We start from the raw sequence: 15172 nt of genomic DNA on the forward strand, positions 1-15172 counted from the left end.
GAGTTTCTAATTACCCCCTTGGAAACAGCTTTGACACCAGGGACAGTTTTGAGTTGTGCCTTTTTCCCCCTCTGGAGAGCAAGTTCTAGAGGAGGAGGGTGACCCAGTGGGATCCAAGTTGGAAATAGGTTATATATTGTTGCCCCCATTGTATAGATGAGGAAACTGAGGCTCAGAGGTGAGGCATCTTGGCTGTGATCTAGAGCAGATCTATGGCCTCTTTCATTGCCATTGGCCAGGACTTAGATTGCACTGGGAACTGGGCAGAATCAAATTTTAGCATTGTGTGGGAGTTGTGTGCATGGAGAGTGGGAAGTCTGATCATTGAGTGCTCTCTTGATCTAATACTGTGTTGATCGCACTTTTTTTTTAATGAGTGTACAAATAACTCTCTCACTTGTTCACCACATTCAGCCTCACACCAAGCTTTTTCCCACCTCAGGGTCTTTGCATTGGCTATTCCCTCTGCCTGGAAGGCCCTTCCCTCTAAATATTCACATGGTTGAATCCTTTCTCTCTAGATTCAGCATAACTGTCACCTCCTCCAAGTGTCTTTCCCTGAACTCTACATCTTACCATCACTTCCTCTCAGCACAATATAGCTCTTACCATGATCTGTAACTCTTTTTGTTTTTATTTAATTCCTTGTTTCTTGTCTACCTCCTGCCCTAGAATGTTGACCTCACAAGACCAAGAATTTTTGTTGTTTGTTTCCCATTGCTTTATCCCCAGCCCCCAAAGTAGTGCCTGGTAATAAATATCTGTGGAAAGAAGGAAGGGCAGAAGGAAACAAAGAAATATAGACTAAATGACCAAGGGAACAAATGAATAAATAAATATACATATGTATGGCTAAACAAATGAAATAGGAATAAAAGGAACTTTGGGGGAAAAGGACCCCAAATTCTCACATTTGGTAGGTAAAGAAACTGAGATTTAAAGAAACAAAAAGACAGTTATTTTATTTTTTTAAAAAAATCCTTGAATGAGTTGAACTGAGACATTTTATATAAAAAGGTCCCTGGCTATTGCTAGGGTGAGTGTGTGTGGGAGGAGGCCAGTCAGAGATAACAGCATAGGAGGGGTGGGTAGGAAAGAAAAGGGGCTTGGGGGCCAGGAAGTTAAGTGGAGGGTGGCGAGGAGGGCTGCCAGGGGAGCCCAGCACAGAACAGCAGAGGTGGTGGTGATTCAGTCGTCCCATTCATCATCATCATCATCATCCCCGGCCTGGTCCTCCCCTTCGTCTGGAGGGAGAGAGAAAGAGTGGAACTCAGGATGGGTAGGAGGGTTCAAAAGCCCTGGAGAGAGGAGTTACTAGGGTCTAGGAGGTTGGGATACTAAACCCTGGGGGCTGAGATCTCCCACTTGGAAGTTAGATCTGAGGTTTGTGTGTTAGATAAAGGGACCTCCTAAGAGGAGGGAGAGTTAGGGAGGGGCAAGATAGGGACTATAGCTGGCGTCTAGGTTCTAGTTGGAGTCGAGGTTAATATTATAAAAAATATGTGGTTGGTTGGGATATTATTGTCACACAAAGGGTTACTGTTAACAGGCTTGTCACTCAATGGAGTGGATTTAAATATTAGCAAAGGTGGAGGAAGTTACAATGTTGTTTTTTCATAGTGGGTTAATGTTCACATTGTTGACACAGAATGGGGTTAGTGATGATATCATGGTCAAAAGAGGAGGTTTGTTATAATTCTGTCATATCATGGATTCCTATTGATCTGTGAACAGACTCCTGGGTTGATGTCAGTGTTATTGTCGAAGCCGAACTTTAATAATATTATTGTCACACAGTAGGTTGAGGCTAATACTCTCTCTTTCTCTGCTCTCCTCAGTCATGTCTGACTCTTTGCGAAACTTTGGACTGTAGCACACCAGGCTCCTCTGTCCATAAGACTTCCCAGGCAAGAATACTGGAGTGGGTTGCCATTTCCTCCTCCAGGGGCTCCTCCTGAATTAGGGATCGAACCCGCGTGCCCTGCATCTCCTGCATTGGCAGGCGGATTTTTTATCACTGAGCCACCTGGGAAGCCCTGAGGTTAATAGTATCCTCATATAATTCTCATATAATGACAATGCTGTTGATACATTAAGGGACTAACATTAACACTATTGTAAAAGATTGAATTAGTTATAATATTGTCACTTAATGAGTTAATCTTTTGACACATGACATTTGAGTTAATATTAGTGTCAAAGAAGGGGTTCTTTATAATACTATCATCACATAGTGGGCTAATGTTAATACTATTGAACATATGGGGTTAATGTTAATATCATTGTCAAAGAGAGTTAATCATATTACTATTACATAATGACAGTTAACACTGTCAAAAAAGAGACTGCTACAGATTCATGTTCATTCTCACATCAACAGATGGGACTAATTGCTGGTGGCTGTTGGGGGTGTTTTTAGGTCAACACTAGCTGGGAACCAGGGCCACAGGTCCTGGCAGGATGGGCTCTGAATGGCAGGCTCACAGGGAGGGTGCACTCTCACCAGAGGAATGGATGGCTTTGCTTCTCTTCTGCATCACGTGCATCAGGGCACCCACCAGCCCCTCTGAGCTCTGAGGTGGTGGCTGCAGCGCTGAGCTCTCTGGGGCCCCCGGGGTCTGCAGCAAGCAGGATCCAGCACAGAGGGCTCAGGGCCTGTGAGAGGAGCACTTCTCCCCACCCCTTCATCATTCTTTCTCCTCCCACACACTCTAGTCGCCTTGAAACTCACCTCTCCCCACCAACCTCCCAACCCTATCAGTGAACCCCCAAATCGTGGGACCCCCATCACTCTCAGGCCCAGCCCCCTACCATCCTCACTTGCACAGCACACCCCAGAGTCCCAGTTCCCCAATCCTCCATCACACTGGTTCTCACCTTGTTCAGCTGAATTCCCTGCCGGATTTGATCCAAAAGTGCCCCCCGACCCCCACCAGGGGCCGGGCCCCCCACAAGCCCCAGAGAAGGAGGGGGTGGGGGAGGGATTGGTCCATCCCCAGAGCTGGGTGGTGGCGGTGGTGGTGGTGGTGGTGGCGGAGGCATGGGCGGTCCACCCCCAGCTCCAGGGGGTGGAGGGGGCGGTGGCACAGAGCGTCCAGTGGCTGGAGGGGGTGGTGGCGGAGGGCCCCCTCGGCCCGGGGGTGGGGGTCCCCGGGGAGTTGGTGGGGGAGGAGCACCTCCCGAAGGTACAGGGGGCAGAGGGCCAGAGCGACCCTTGTTACTCCCCACAGTTGGGGGCCGGGGGGGCTGGTTCCCTCCTCGGGATGGCGGTGGGGGCGGTGGAAGTGGCTCTGAGGGGAAAGACAACACATAGCTATTATTATAGTTTCCTTCAGAGCCTCAGTTTTGCTCACTTGTAAAATGGGTACCCCAACCGACCAACTCCCAATTCAAGCAGTATAGGGGTTTCTATGAGGACTGAGAGCCTACGGGGTATCTCTTAGAAATCAGCTACCAGGGTTGGAGAAGAAGAGGTGGTCCAGAAAGTGGGGGGGGCTCACCCTGGCGCCTCATCTCCTTCCGCACAGCTTCCATCCCACCCTGGTTCTCAATGAAGTCATAGATAAATTTGGAGGTCTCAGCATCGGTGAGCTGGGCATCACTGATTCCCGCCCTTGAGAACAGGCTCCGCAGATCTGGGTCCAGGTTGTTCACCTTCCCAGGAGGAAAAAGGCCCCGGCAAGGGTCGGGGAATAAGGTGGGGAGGGGAGGGGCACAGATTATCATGGGGTCCACCCCAGAGAGGGATCTGCGAGGAGAGTGGGAAGGATGGGGTCTGGGGGGTAGATCTGGAGCTGTGGACTATGGAAGGGTAGGCAGGAGTTGAGTGGAGTCCAGGGGACTCTGGAGTTACTCACGTCAAATCCATTCTGGGGGTCCCACCCCACGTGGCTGACATGTCTGAGGGAGGTGAGGAGACCCCAGTGAAGCGCCATGGCCGTTTCTTCCCTCCCTTCCTAGTGAAGCTCTCTTGCCCTCCCCTGCCCAGAGGGACTCTCAGGAGCCAGAATTAATGAATGAGTCTTAAGTTAATGAATGAGTGAGAGTAGTAGTTATGGAACTAAAGAGGGTTCACAGTTTGTGGTGCCCATCTGTCTGCCCATCCCTCTTTCCACCATCCATCCACCCATCTATTTGTCCACCTGGGTGTTCACATTCACCTGTCAGACCACTGATCTATATATATTTGTCTCCCATTCATCTGTCCACACACATTTATTTACCCATTTGTCCACCAATCTGTCCTAACCCACACTTGTCCATCCACCCATCCATCTACCCATATGCCCATCTTTCCATTCATTCACTCACTTGACTTCCCATTCAATCACACACTTCTATGTAGCCACTGAATTGTCCTTCATCCACATATGTGGCAACCTGTCCATCCCCATCCACCTTGTATATGAACCCATTGGCTTGTATATCATTCTGTCCACATACTCATCCACTCACCCACCCATCTACCTACCCACTTCCCATTTACCATCCATTCATTCTCCAACCCAACCATTCATTCATTCATCCATCTATCTACCCATCCATCCATTCCAGCCTAACCAGGGAGGGACTAGGTTGAGTGTAATGCCTAGGGAGCAAAATTTAAAGAGGCACTCACTCTTGGAGTCATGGATTATAGTTGGGTGATGCGGTAGAGAGTGACTGCCTCTGTAAAATTTGCAATCTTGGTGCCTTTGGTATCTCTTCCTGGTCCTAGCTTTGCACTCCCCCCCTCACCCATCCACTCATTTGCCTACTCTCTCACCTACCCATCCATTTTTCCATCCTTCCATTCACTCAGCTCTCCTCCTATCCACCTGCTCTCTGCTCCCCCACCCCCAGGATCCATGGGCCCACTGGAGAGGTTCTCACTTGAATCCACTGGGTGCACCAATATCAGACTTGCTGATCTTTTTCTTCCCTGAGCGTTTCTTATCACTTGGGCCAGGCCCAGGTGCTGGGAGCGAACGGTATCGTGAATTCGTGATGTCTGGGTTTTGGATGTCCACTGTTACCAGCCCCAGAGACACTGGGCTGGCTGCTGGGCCTGTGGGGAAAATGGGTGACTGGGCCATTGACCCACTTACCTACCAACCAGAACATAAGAGTTAGAGACAGGAAGACAGTTGGGGGAATCAGTGTGTTAGATGGTCATGGAAGGAGTGGGTGAGGGGTCCAAGTAGGTTTATGGAGAAGTGGGTGGGTGGGTCCTGCATACCATCCATACATTCACTGATTCATTAATTAATTTACTCACACTTACGTATTGACTCATTTATTCACTGGCTCATTGACTAATTTGTTAAATTATTCATTCACTCATTCAATCATTGCTTTCTCCACTGATTGAAATTTTGTCACTTATCCATTTATTCACTGTTGAATTCATTCCATCACTCATTCATTGATTTACTCAATCATCCATCCATCTATTTATCCACTCACCCACATACCCATTCACCTACATCTATACACCCACCTGTACATCTACATCCTCCCATCAATTCGTGCCCCCATTTAACCATCTGTCCACCACCAATCCATCCACCCACACATCTATCCACCTATTCATTCACCTATTTATCACTGCACCCACCCATCTACTCATTTATCTGCCCACGCCCCACCTGTTCCATGACCATCTAACACACTGATTCTCCCAACCGCCTTCCTGTCTCTCTTATGCTCTGGTTGGTAGGTAAATGGGTCAATGGCCCAGTCACCCATTTTCCCCACAGGCCCAGCAGCCAGCCCGGTGTCTCTGGGGCTGGTGATACCTGCCCACCCAGAGACACAGGGAATATTCAGCACTCACCCCCTTGGTCTCCACCTGGGTGCGGGGGCAGGGGTGGGAGCCCTCCTCTTCTCTCTGGGAAGATGGAATGGATAGAGAACTATCACAACCCTGCCTCAGTTTTCTGCGCTAGCCCCTTATTACTCCTCCTTGCACTAGAGGACTCACCTTCACTGGCTGGCACTGGTGGAGGCGGGAGCTGGCGCCTGTCTGTGGAGAGACAGGGAATCAGAATCAGGAGAGGGGCTTTTCCAGCTCCCCACTCTTGCCCTCACTTCTTCTCAACCTCTTTCCCTTCCCCAAGGCCTTCTTACCCCCGCTTTGCCTCTGATTCCGTTTTTGTATCTTCTCCTGCACCAGGTTCCGGAAGGCCTGGGCCTCGCCCTCGTCTGCAAAGTTCAGCCCCGCTTGGCAGTCCTGCACATGCCTGGGGGGTCAGCTGCCTTCCAGACCTCCCCACACCTTTCCCCTCTCCTCCTTGTACCCCAACTGAGGCCCAGGGTTTAGGTGGTCACTTACATCTCCAGCAAAGGTGTGGAAAAAGGGGGTGGGAGCAGAGTAGACCAGCTGTGAGTACAGCTCCTGTTCCCACAGCAGCCGGCCAGCCTGGAGAGGGGGGAGCACACTGGCACCGAGGCACACCCTGGGTGGAGGGCCTCTGTTTTCCAGATAGGGAGCATGGTATACAAATTTGGGGCCCCAAAATCTGATTTGGAGAATTCCAGCTCAGAACTGAGGAGCTGGGAATCTAGGAGTCAGATGTGGAGGATTAGGGTACAGTATGGGAGTCAGACCCTTCAGCGAGAAACTTGGATTTGGGGTCCAGATGTGGAATAAGGGGACTTGAATTTGAGGATTTGGGACTCTAGTTCTAGGAAACTGAGTCCATTCAGAGAATCTGTCCCAAATCCCCCCCTTATGTGGGGACCTTCATTAGGTCAGGTAGGGTTCCAGTATTAGGAGTTGGGATTGAGATTTGAGGTTCAGAAATACAGACTTGGGAAGGGTTTTTGGAGGGGGTTGAGCCAATTTGAGATTTGGAGAGCAGAGTTATAAATTAGGAGTTTGGTCAATATTTGATGACCCTGGGATCTTGATGCGGTTCTACTGGGTCTATCTTTATCAGTTTAATGGGATGAATTGGGGGTTTATGCTTGGAGGATTTAGGTTAAGGGTTTGTGGAATAGGTTTTTGACTTATGAGCTACTGCAATACTTAGGTGATTAGGGGTTTTCATATAGAAGTTCTGGGATCCAATGCTGTGGGCTTAAAAGGACAGATTTGGAGTTGAAGATTCAATGGCATACTTAGGTTTGGGATTTGTGGAACATATTTTTGACTTAGAAGCTAGGCAAAATTCTGGAGTTCAGGAGTACCGATGGGAGGTTTCTGAGACCTAAAATGTGGAGTTTCGAATAGACATGAGGTTCAGGTAAAAATATAGTATATGTGTGTGTGTGTGTATATATATATATATGGAGTTTGTGGAACAGATTAGATTTAGGGGGTATACTAATATTGGGGGTTACAGATCTTGACACAAAGACTCTGGGGTCAGTCATCACAGGCTTAGAAAGACAAACCAAAGGCTGGCATCTGGATAAAGTCTTTGGTTCTAGAGCTCAGGGGGTTCACTGATCCGTCTGAGGGCTCAGGGCTATGGATACAGATCTGGGTTTATGGGTTGAAAACTGGATTGTCTGTCCAGTGGTGGGGCGGGGATCACCTGAAGGCCATAAAGGCGGATGAAGTAAGACTTCTTGGGGTTATCCTTCACGAAGCACACAGCTCCACAGTGTCCCTTGGTCCAGTGCTCGGCTCCAGGGGGCAGCGCCAGGTACAGCTGAACAACCGCAGTGGCCAGCGTCTGAGAGGGGAGAGTAGGACTCGTTGGAATGCGGTCAGGGGCATCCAGAGGGTCTGGGAACCAGTCCTGGCCCTTTCTTGCCTGTGGCCATCATGGCTCCAAAGGAAGAGCCACAACCAGAGGGAAAGTGAATGAACATTGAGTTCTTCCTGGGATTGGTGAATGGGGGTAAGTGGATTCTGAAAGGAGATGATGGAGAGGAAGAGGAGGAGAAGGAGAGGAGGATGGGAAAGATGAGGAGAGAGGAAGGGGAGGAAAGGAGGAGAGGGAGAGGATGGGAAAGATGAAGAGGACGAAGAGGAGGAGGAGAAGAGGAGAGGGAGACAAGGAGGGCCAGAAGGTCCCCAGCTCACCCAGCACTTTCGTCCGAGCATCTCAAAGAGTTGTTGGTTCTCATGGTCCTGGAGGAGGGTGGACGGGATGTTTTGCTGAACCCCTTGTCCTCCGCGGCCCCCAGGCCTGCCTCCTGAAGGGCCCCCACTCATGGTGCCTCCTGCCCTTGTCCTCTCCGGCTGGGCTCTGAGTGCAGGGTAAGAAGAGGAACTTCCGCAGTGAGTGGGGGAACAGGAAGTGCAAAAAAACCACAAGGGAAACAAGTCCTCTAGGGGCCCCTCGGTAGGCCTGGCCTCCTCCTTTAGACTGAGGCCCTCCTCCATTTGACTGGTTAGATCCATCTTTTGGACCAGCTTTTGTCCTCCTTTCTTACTCTCTGGGGCCCATCTCCCTCTGACTTCTTGGACCCTCCTCCCTTTGGTTGGCTGGCAGTGAGGGATAGGCCACTGCAGCATTTCTGCAGTGCCACGGGGGGCAGTCATGGGCTGAGCGGCCTTCTTCCTCCCCAAAGCATCCAGTTACTCTGGGCCCAAGGTCCAAGGCTCTGGTGCTGAAGGGTTATTGCAGTACAGATTTTCCTTTAATTACATAGCAAGCACCTGGGACCCCACCTCTCTCCTGAGACCCCAACTCGCTCACACCTGGCTCAACTTCCCCATCCCTACCACACCATCGCATTTAGTTGCTGTTGCTTCTGAACTTTTGAAAGTGTGTAATCTTTGGAGTCTCTTCTTTTCCCCCACTCAATACTCTATATTTTATTTTATTTACTTATTTAGGCTCTTTGCGATACACGGGCTTCTCTTGTTGCAGTGCAAGGGCTTCTCCTTGTGGTGTTTGGGATTCTCTTGTGATGCGAGTGCTTAGTTGCCCCTTGGCATGTCAGATCTGAGTTCCTCAACCAGGGATCAAACTCACGTCTCCTGCATTGGAAGGCAGATTCTTAACCACTGGACCACCAGGGAAGTCCCTCAACATTCTATTTTTATCTAACTAATATTCATGTAGCACTGAACATGTGTGCCAGGCACTCTTCTGACCTCTTTGTAAATATTGACTCGTATAAACCCTCCTATTGGCCTGGGGGAAACACGCTATTTTTGCCATTTGATGGAGGGAAACTGAGGCCCAGAGTGGTTACATGATTTCCCCAGTAGCTCCAAGCTAGCATGCCAGGCAGGTTGGTCAGTGTGCACTTTTCATCAAGATGCTCCACCGCCCGCTCTGTTACTAAGATTCATATTTGCCAGTAGCAGTAGTTGTTACTGCTATATAGCATTCTATTGTGTTACTCTGCGTGTGTGTGCGCATGCTAAGTCGCTTCAGTTGTGTCTAACTCTTTGTGACCCTTTGGACTGTAGCCTGCCAGGCTCCTCTGTCCAAGGGATTCTCCAGGCAAGAATACTGGAGTGGGTTGCCATGCCCTCCTCCAGGGGATCTTCCCAACTCCCCCAGGGATCAAACCAGCATCTCCTGTGTCTCCATTGCAGGAGACATTGCAGGCAGATTCTTTACCGCTGAGCCACCAGGGAAGCCCACATTGTGTTACTAGACAATTTGTTTATTCGTATTCTCCTGTTAACAGATATCTGAGCTGTTTCTGTCTCTCGAGGTTGGCAGCAACGCTGCCTTATTTGCTCCTATACGCATCTCCGGTTCCAAACAGGCAAGCACACTCTCAGGAGGGGAATTGGGGCATTGTAGGGCTTGCATAGCTCGAACTTTGACAGACTGTTTCCCCAAGAGAATGGAAGCTTGGTCCGTACCCCTCCCTGGACCTATTTCCCATTTGGAGATGTGAAGTTTTCAGGTACACATACAGCAGCTTGAGGGGAGCTGAGCATATCCGGGGTGTGTCTGGCATTCCCATATACCTGAAGGGAAACAGCACATGTCAACTTGTGACCCACAGTCCTACCTGAAAACCTGTATGGCTCCCATGCCTGCGGTGCCAAGCTTCTCTCCTAAGCCAAGTCTCAAACCCACTTGTATTAGTTGCCCAGTCATGTCCAACTCCGTGACCCCATCCATGGACTGTGTAGCCCGCCAGGCTCCTCTGTCCATGGAATTCTCCAGGCAAGAATACTGGGAGTGGGTAGCCATTCCCTTCTCCAGGGGATTTTCCCAACCAGGGATCAAACCTGGGTCTCCTGCATTGCAGGTGGATTCTTTACTGTCTGAGCCACCAGGGAAGCACCATCGAAGCCACCTCTGTTGTGGCAATTTCTCTGCTCACCAACTGGCATATGGTGCTTCCAAGTCACCAGGCAGTTTCATACCTCCTGGTCTGGAGTCCCTTCCAGCCTGTTCATTAGGGCAAGCACCTGTTTTTTCCTTAGAAAGTCACTGCATTCATTCATGTTGACATTGTTTGTTGAGCTCTCACTGTGTGCCAGGCACAAACTAGACACTCAATAAATGTTTCTTGAAGAAATGAGTGAGGGATTCATATCTAATTTGATTTAGTGTTTTCTGACATTTTTCTGAGTGCCTCATACTTACGTACTTATTTCACATGCACAGACAACCCCAGGCGGTGAGAGCTTCAGCTGTTTCCATTTTACTGATAGGGAAGCGGTGGCCCAGAGTAGCTTAGCTAAGTTGCCCGAGATCACACAGCTTGTGAGAGTTGAAGCTGAGGCCAGTTTTGTGAGAAATGGTTCCTAAACTCTAAAATGCCACATGGGGCCTGGGATGAAATTCTTCTGCTACTTCGGTCTTTTGTTTTCCTTCTTTCTCTGCTCTTAGATCTGTCCCCTTTAAGTCTATTTCAGGGGGTTTTAAACCTCTGCTACGTTTGCTGGTGATTTTGTAAATTAATATGTAAAAGTTGTATATTTCATGTTCTTACTTCTAAGGAGCAGACAAGTTTAAAATTTGTATTTTTCTCCAATTAAAAAACCTAAGTAGATTTATTTTTATTATTTTTGTCCCTAATACAATGAGTTTCCTCAGCCTGGAATACAGTGATTCATTAATCATTTTATGATCATTTTAAATCTTATTCAGATTACTGAATTGCTCTGTTGGCCTGCATTAATAATTTGGAGCTGGTTTATTTTACTGTTATGTGTTCTCTTCGACACTTGCTTCTCTGCACTGGATGACAGTATTTGGTGAGGTGATGACCTCAAAGGTAATTTGCTCACCTGGGACTTCAAATAGATTTAAAAAAAAAAAAAACCAAAAACCCTAATCAAGCTTTTCCAGTTGTTCCCAGCAGGAAAGCGGATTGAATACTTACCACACAAGTCAGTCTACTGCAGCAGGGAGCAGACATTCTAACTTACTTCTCAGTAATCCAGTGAATACCCAGGAACCCCCAAGAAGCATGATAAGCCCAGTGACTTGCACTCACCTGATGCTCTCCCATCAATCCCAAACTCTGCCAAACTCCCAGGGATCACCATATGGAAAGATATTTCCTGTTTATATCTTGTGCATATTTTACTTTATTTTGAGGGGATATTGATTTTTTTAAAGATTTTTTTTTAATGTGGACCATTTTAAGTCCTTTTGAATTTGTTACAATATTACCTCTGTTTTTTATGTTTTGTTTTTTTTGGCCAAGAGGCATGTGGGATCTTAGCTCCCTAACCAAGGATTGAACTTGCACCCCCTCCACTGGAAAGTGAAGTCTTAACCACTGAACTGCCAGGGAAGTCTCAAGGCAGGGGGAGCGGGGGGATCTGATATTGCTTAAAGATCCCCATTGCCATGCCTAAGTCCCGAGTAGGTAATAAGACACTGTCAGTGAAAAGACATGAGGGTTTTCTTCCACACCCTAGTCCTTCTTCTCCCCTTTCCTTCCTGCCCCTTGTGGTCCTCCCTACCCTTGACTGAGGGGTGTTTCCTGGGACTAACTTAAGGAAACAGCAGTTCCCAACCCTTGGATACAATGCACCCTTTCCATAAGAAACATTTTGGGAAGCCTCTTTTTACCACCCTAGAATGACATTCATGGATGTTACAAGTCTTGGTGGTGTGGGGCTGTCCCCCAGCATCTCAGGACCCTGCCTATTCAATGCCAAAACATCACCATCATTGTGATAACCAAAGTCTGCCTACCAGGAATTCCCAAAACACACTCCTAGGGCAGGCAGGAACCAGACTCTTGTCTGTCTTGTTCATTGCCACATCCCCACCACCTAGCACAAGACCCTACATGCAGAAGCTCAATCAGTATCTGTTGAATAATCACTGTATGGTCTAGTTACCTATGATGTGACCTATTGCTCTCTTCTCACTGCCCCTCCCCCCCTCTCTTCACCTCCCTGCCTGGGGGGAGGGAAGAAAAACAGCTTCTAGTGTGCAAGAGCCAGACCCTCCCACAGAGATATCTACACTGTTCACTGATGCTACAGCCAAAGGGATGTTTTAGGAGAGGGGCTGATTTCTAGTCCTGGTTGGGGTTGATTGAGGACAGGGCGTGCATAGAAAAGCAGAGATGCCTGTAGGGATAAGAACTGCTCAGTGGATAGAGCCAGATTCTGGAGGCTTACAACCTGGCTCTGGCACTTATCAGCTGTTTAAAGTCTGGTAACCTCTCAGTGCTTTAGTTCTCTCATCCATAAAGTGGATAACAATAGTAGTTAAGACTGTTGTGAAGATTTAAATGAGATAATTCATGTCAAGTGACGAGGACAGAGCTAAATATGTTATAATTATGCGTTGTTTGTTTTCATGAAATGGCTGAATAACTTGGATAAAGGCACTATCCTTCCTTCAGCCTAGCATTCTCCCCATTCCTGCTCCAATCCTCTTCTCACCCTCCTCCATTAGACATTCAAGTCCCACCACCATTGGTGGATATTTAGAGACCCAGAACATGGCCACCTTCTCTCTGCCCTTTCCCTACTTTTCCGTGCTGCAAAGTCCATCTCGGAGATCCATTGTGTGGGCCCAGTCACACTCTTCTAGGGCCCTAACCCATCAACCTCGGAGGTCCCACCCACCACGTTTCCTGCCCTACTCCTCTCACCTGCATGGGAAAACACGGTGCCATCCATCTCTCTCCTTCCCTTCTAGGTTTGCGCTACTCATCTCGGACCAGCCAGGCAGCCAAAGGTCCCCTCCTAGTCCCTACACTGATCACAGTCTCAGAATCACCACCAGCTCTCCCTAAATGGGTCCTTCCTAACCCCTACCCCGATATGTGACCCCAACTGTCTATTTCCCGCTCAGTGACACCAGAAGGGTCCACAACCGAGTCTGTGTGAGACTCTTAAGAGAGTCCACCTTCTGATCAGTGGGTCCCAAGGGCCGCCCACACCTTGACAGTGTGAGCCCAGGAGGGGTTAGCGCTGCAGTCTGGAATGGACTACCGCGGGAAAGGGGAGGAATGCAAAATGGAGCAGTCCGTCCAGGATCGTACCACTGTGGAGAGGGTGGCCGTCTTGCAACATACCATTTTGCTTGTGGGGGAGGGATACGATGGCTGCCTCGTTCCCTAATGGAGAGTGGAGTGTCGCAATCCTGCTAGTCCCAAGAGCTCCTGATTCTCACCCACTTTAGGCGAGCCTCTCTCTGGGGTCTCACCCTCAGCCTCTCTCATATCAGCCATCTTAACTACTTTCACCCCCCCGCTCCATTCCTTAATTTCGTAGCCGCTTGCAATGCACCGGAGCGGTAATTGGCCTACGGGTGGGGCGAGCAGGACGGCCACGGGCTTTGATTGGTCGATGACCGAATTCTCGTCCTTGCTATTCTTTGAAGCTGCACGGGGTCAGAGAATAACATGGCCCCGCCTCCGGTCCCGCGCTCAGGGCTCCCATTGGTCATGGTTCGGGGACATGCGCAGTGGATGCCAGACCAGTGTGCCGAGCCGCTTAAGCCGGCTTTGAGGATTTCGGGTGGTGGGTTCGAATACCTCCCCAGAGGTTCAGATTGCTCAAGTGTAGAAGGGTAGAAGGTGGTGTTTACTGCTGGAGGGTTAGTAAGATCACACATCAGGACGCCTGCTGCACTGGGTGATACAATCATAAATTCTGTAACTCACCCACTGGGGTTTTGCATAGGCTTACCTCAGTAGCTCAGTTGGTAAAGAATCTGCCTGTGATGCAGGAGACCGCAGTTCGATTCCTGAGTTGGAAAGATCCGCTGGAGAAGGGATAGGCTACCCACTCCAGTATTCCTCGGCTTCCCTGGTGGCTCAACTGGTGAAGAATCCGCTTGCAATGTGGGAGAGCTGGGTTCGCTCCCTGGGTTGGGAAGATCCCCTGGAGAAGGGAAGGGCTACCCACTCCAGTATTCTGGCCTGGAGAATGCCATGAACTGCATAGTCAATGGAGTCACACGGACATGGCCGAGTGACTTTCACTTCCAGGGTTTTCAGTGTGTGTACCAAGTGGTTCTGCATCCCTTTATTCTCTGCTGCTGTTGCTGCTAAGTCGCTTCAGTCATGCCCAACTCTGTGTGACCCCATAGACGGCAGCCCACCAGGCTCCCCCATTCCTGGGATTCTCCAGGCAAGAGCGCTGGAGTGGGTTGCCATTTCCTTTTCCAATGCATGAAAGTGAAAAGTGAAAGTGAAGTCGTGTCCGACTCTTTGCGAACCCATGGACTGCAGCCTACCAGGCTCCTGCATCGATGGGATTTGCCAGGCAAGAGTACTGGAGTGGGGTGCCATTGCCTTCTCCCTTTATTCTCTAGTTTACTCAAAATAGAAAGCGTTCTATGGGTTTAGGAAAACTCTCAGAAGTTACTTTAATAAAATTACGTTCTGCCACAGTGGGACGGGTACAGTGGGGTGTCTGGCTCTCCCAAGACTATAAATTGCAGAGCGATATCTTGTAGTTTTTGAACGTGATGTACTAAAATCATTAACTTTACTCCTGACCAAACCGGTACAAAGTTTGAAACTGTTCAAGCCTCTGTGGCCTTGTCTTTTGAAGTAAAATGCTGACTTGAGTAAATGATTGGGAAATGTGAAGATTTAGAAACAAAGGATAGCTGTTGGGCTAAGGAACTGGTAACAATGTAGACTATAATTCTGCCACATAACAGAATCACCCGAACTCCCAGTTCCCTGAAGGATATAGATAAAGGCCTGATACACATTCCTAAGTTGTTTTTACAGGAGGCAGACACCCTCTCCCCCAACCAGATGAAAACTGCTGACCGCAAGAACACAGACCCTAGACTGGCTGAAACCAGAAGGTTGATAATGCTTGAAATGT

The 15172-nt window shown here is 48.9% G+C and overlaps 1 protein-coding gene across 3 annotated transcripts; it reads right to left on the minus strand.

Annotated features, from left to right (window-relative positions):
* Positions 1–935: 935 nt before the first annotated feature.
* Positions 936–14358, minus strand: WAS (WASP actin nucleation promoting factor). 3 transcript variants are annotated; one of them, XM_070290100.1, is made up of 13 exons: positions 14018–14358; positions 8015–8180; positions 7521–7661; positions 6314–6400; positions 6109–6211; positions 5963–6004; positions 5816–5869; positions 4873–5047; positions 3858–3900; positions 3501–3654; positions 2878–3290; positions 2504–2618; positions 936–1244 (listed from the first exon to the last, which is right to left on the minus strand). In XM_070290100.1, the coding sequence occupies exons 2-13, from the start codon at positions 8144–8146 to the stop codon at positions 1189–1191; spliced, it is 1515 nt and encodes a 504-aa protein (XP_070146201.1). In that variant the 5' UTR covers positions 8147–8180; positions 14018–14358; the 3' UTR covers positions 936–1188. The 3 variants fall into 3 exon arrangements, with proteins under 3 accessions (XP_070146201.1, XP_070146202.1, XP_070146200.1); XM_070290101.1 differs by lacking the exon at positions 14018–14358 and adding an exon at positions 13402–13569; XM_070290099.1 differs by lacking the exon at positions 14018–14358 and adding an exon at positions 12976–13278.
* Positions 14359–15172: the final 814 nt, after the last annotated feature.

The sequence above is a fragment of the Ovis canadensis genome, chromosome X (genome assembly GCF_042477335.2).
Source record: "Ovis canadensis isolate MfBH-ARS-UI-01 breed Bighorn chromosome X, ARS-UI_OviCan_v2, whole genome shotgun sequence".
Lineage (NCBI taxonomy): Eukaryota > Metazoa > Chordata > Mammalia > Artiodactyla > Bovidae > Ovis > Ovis canadensis.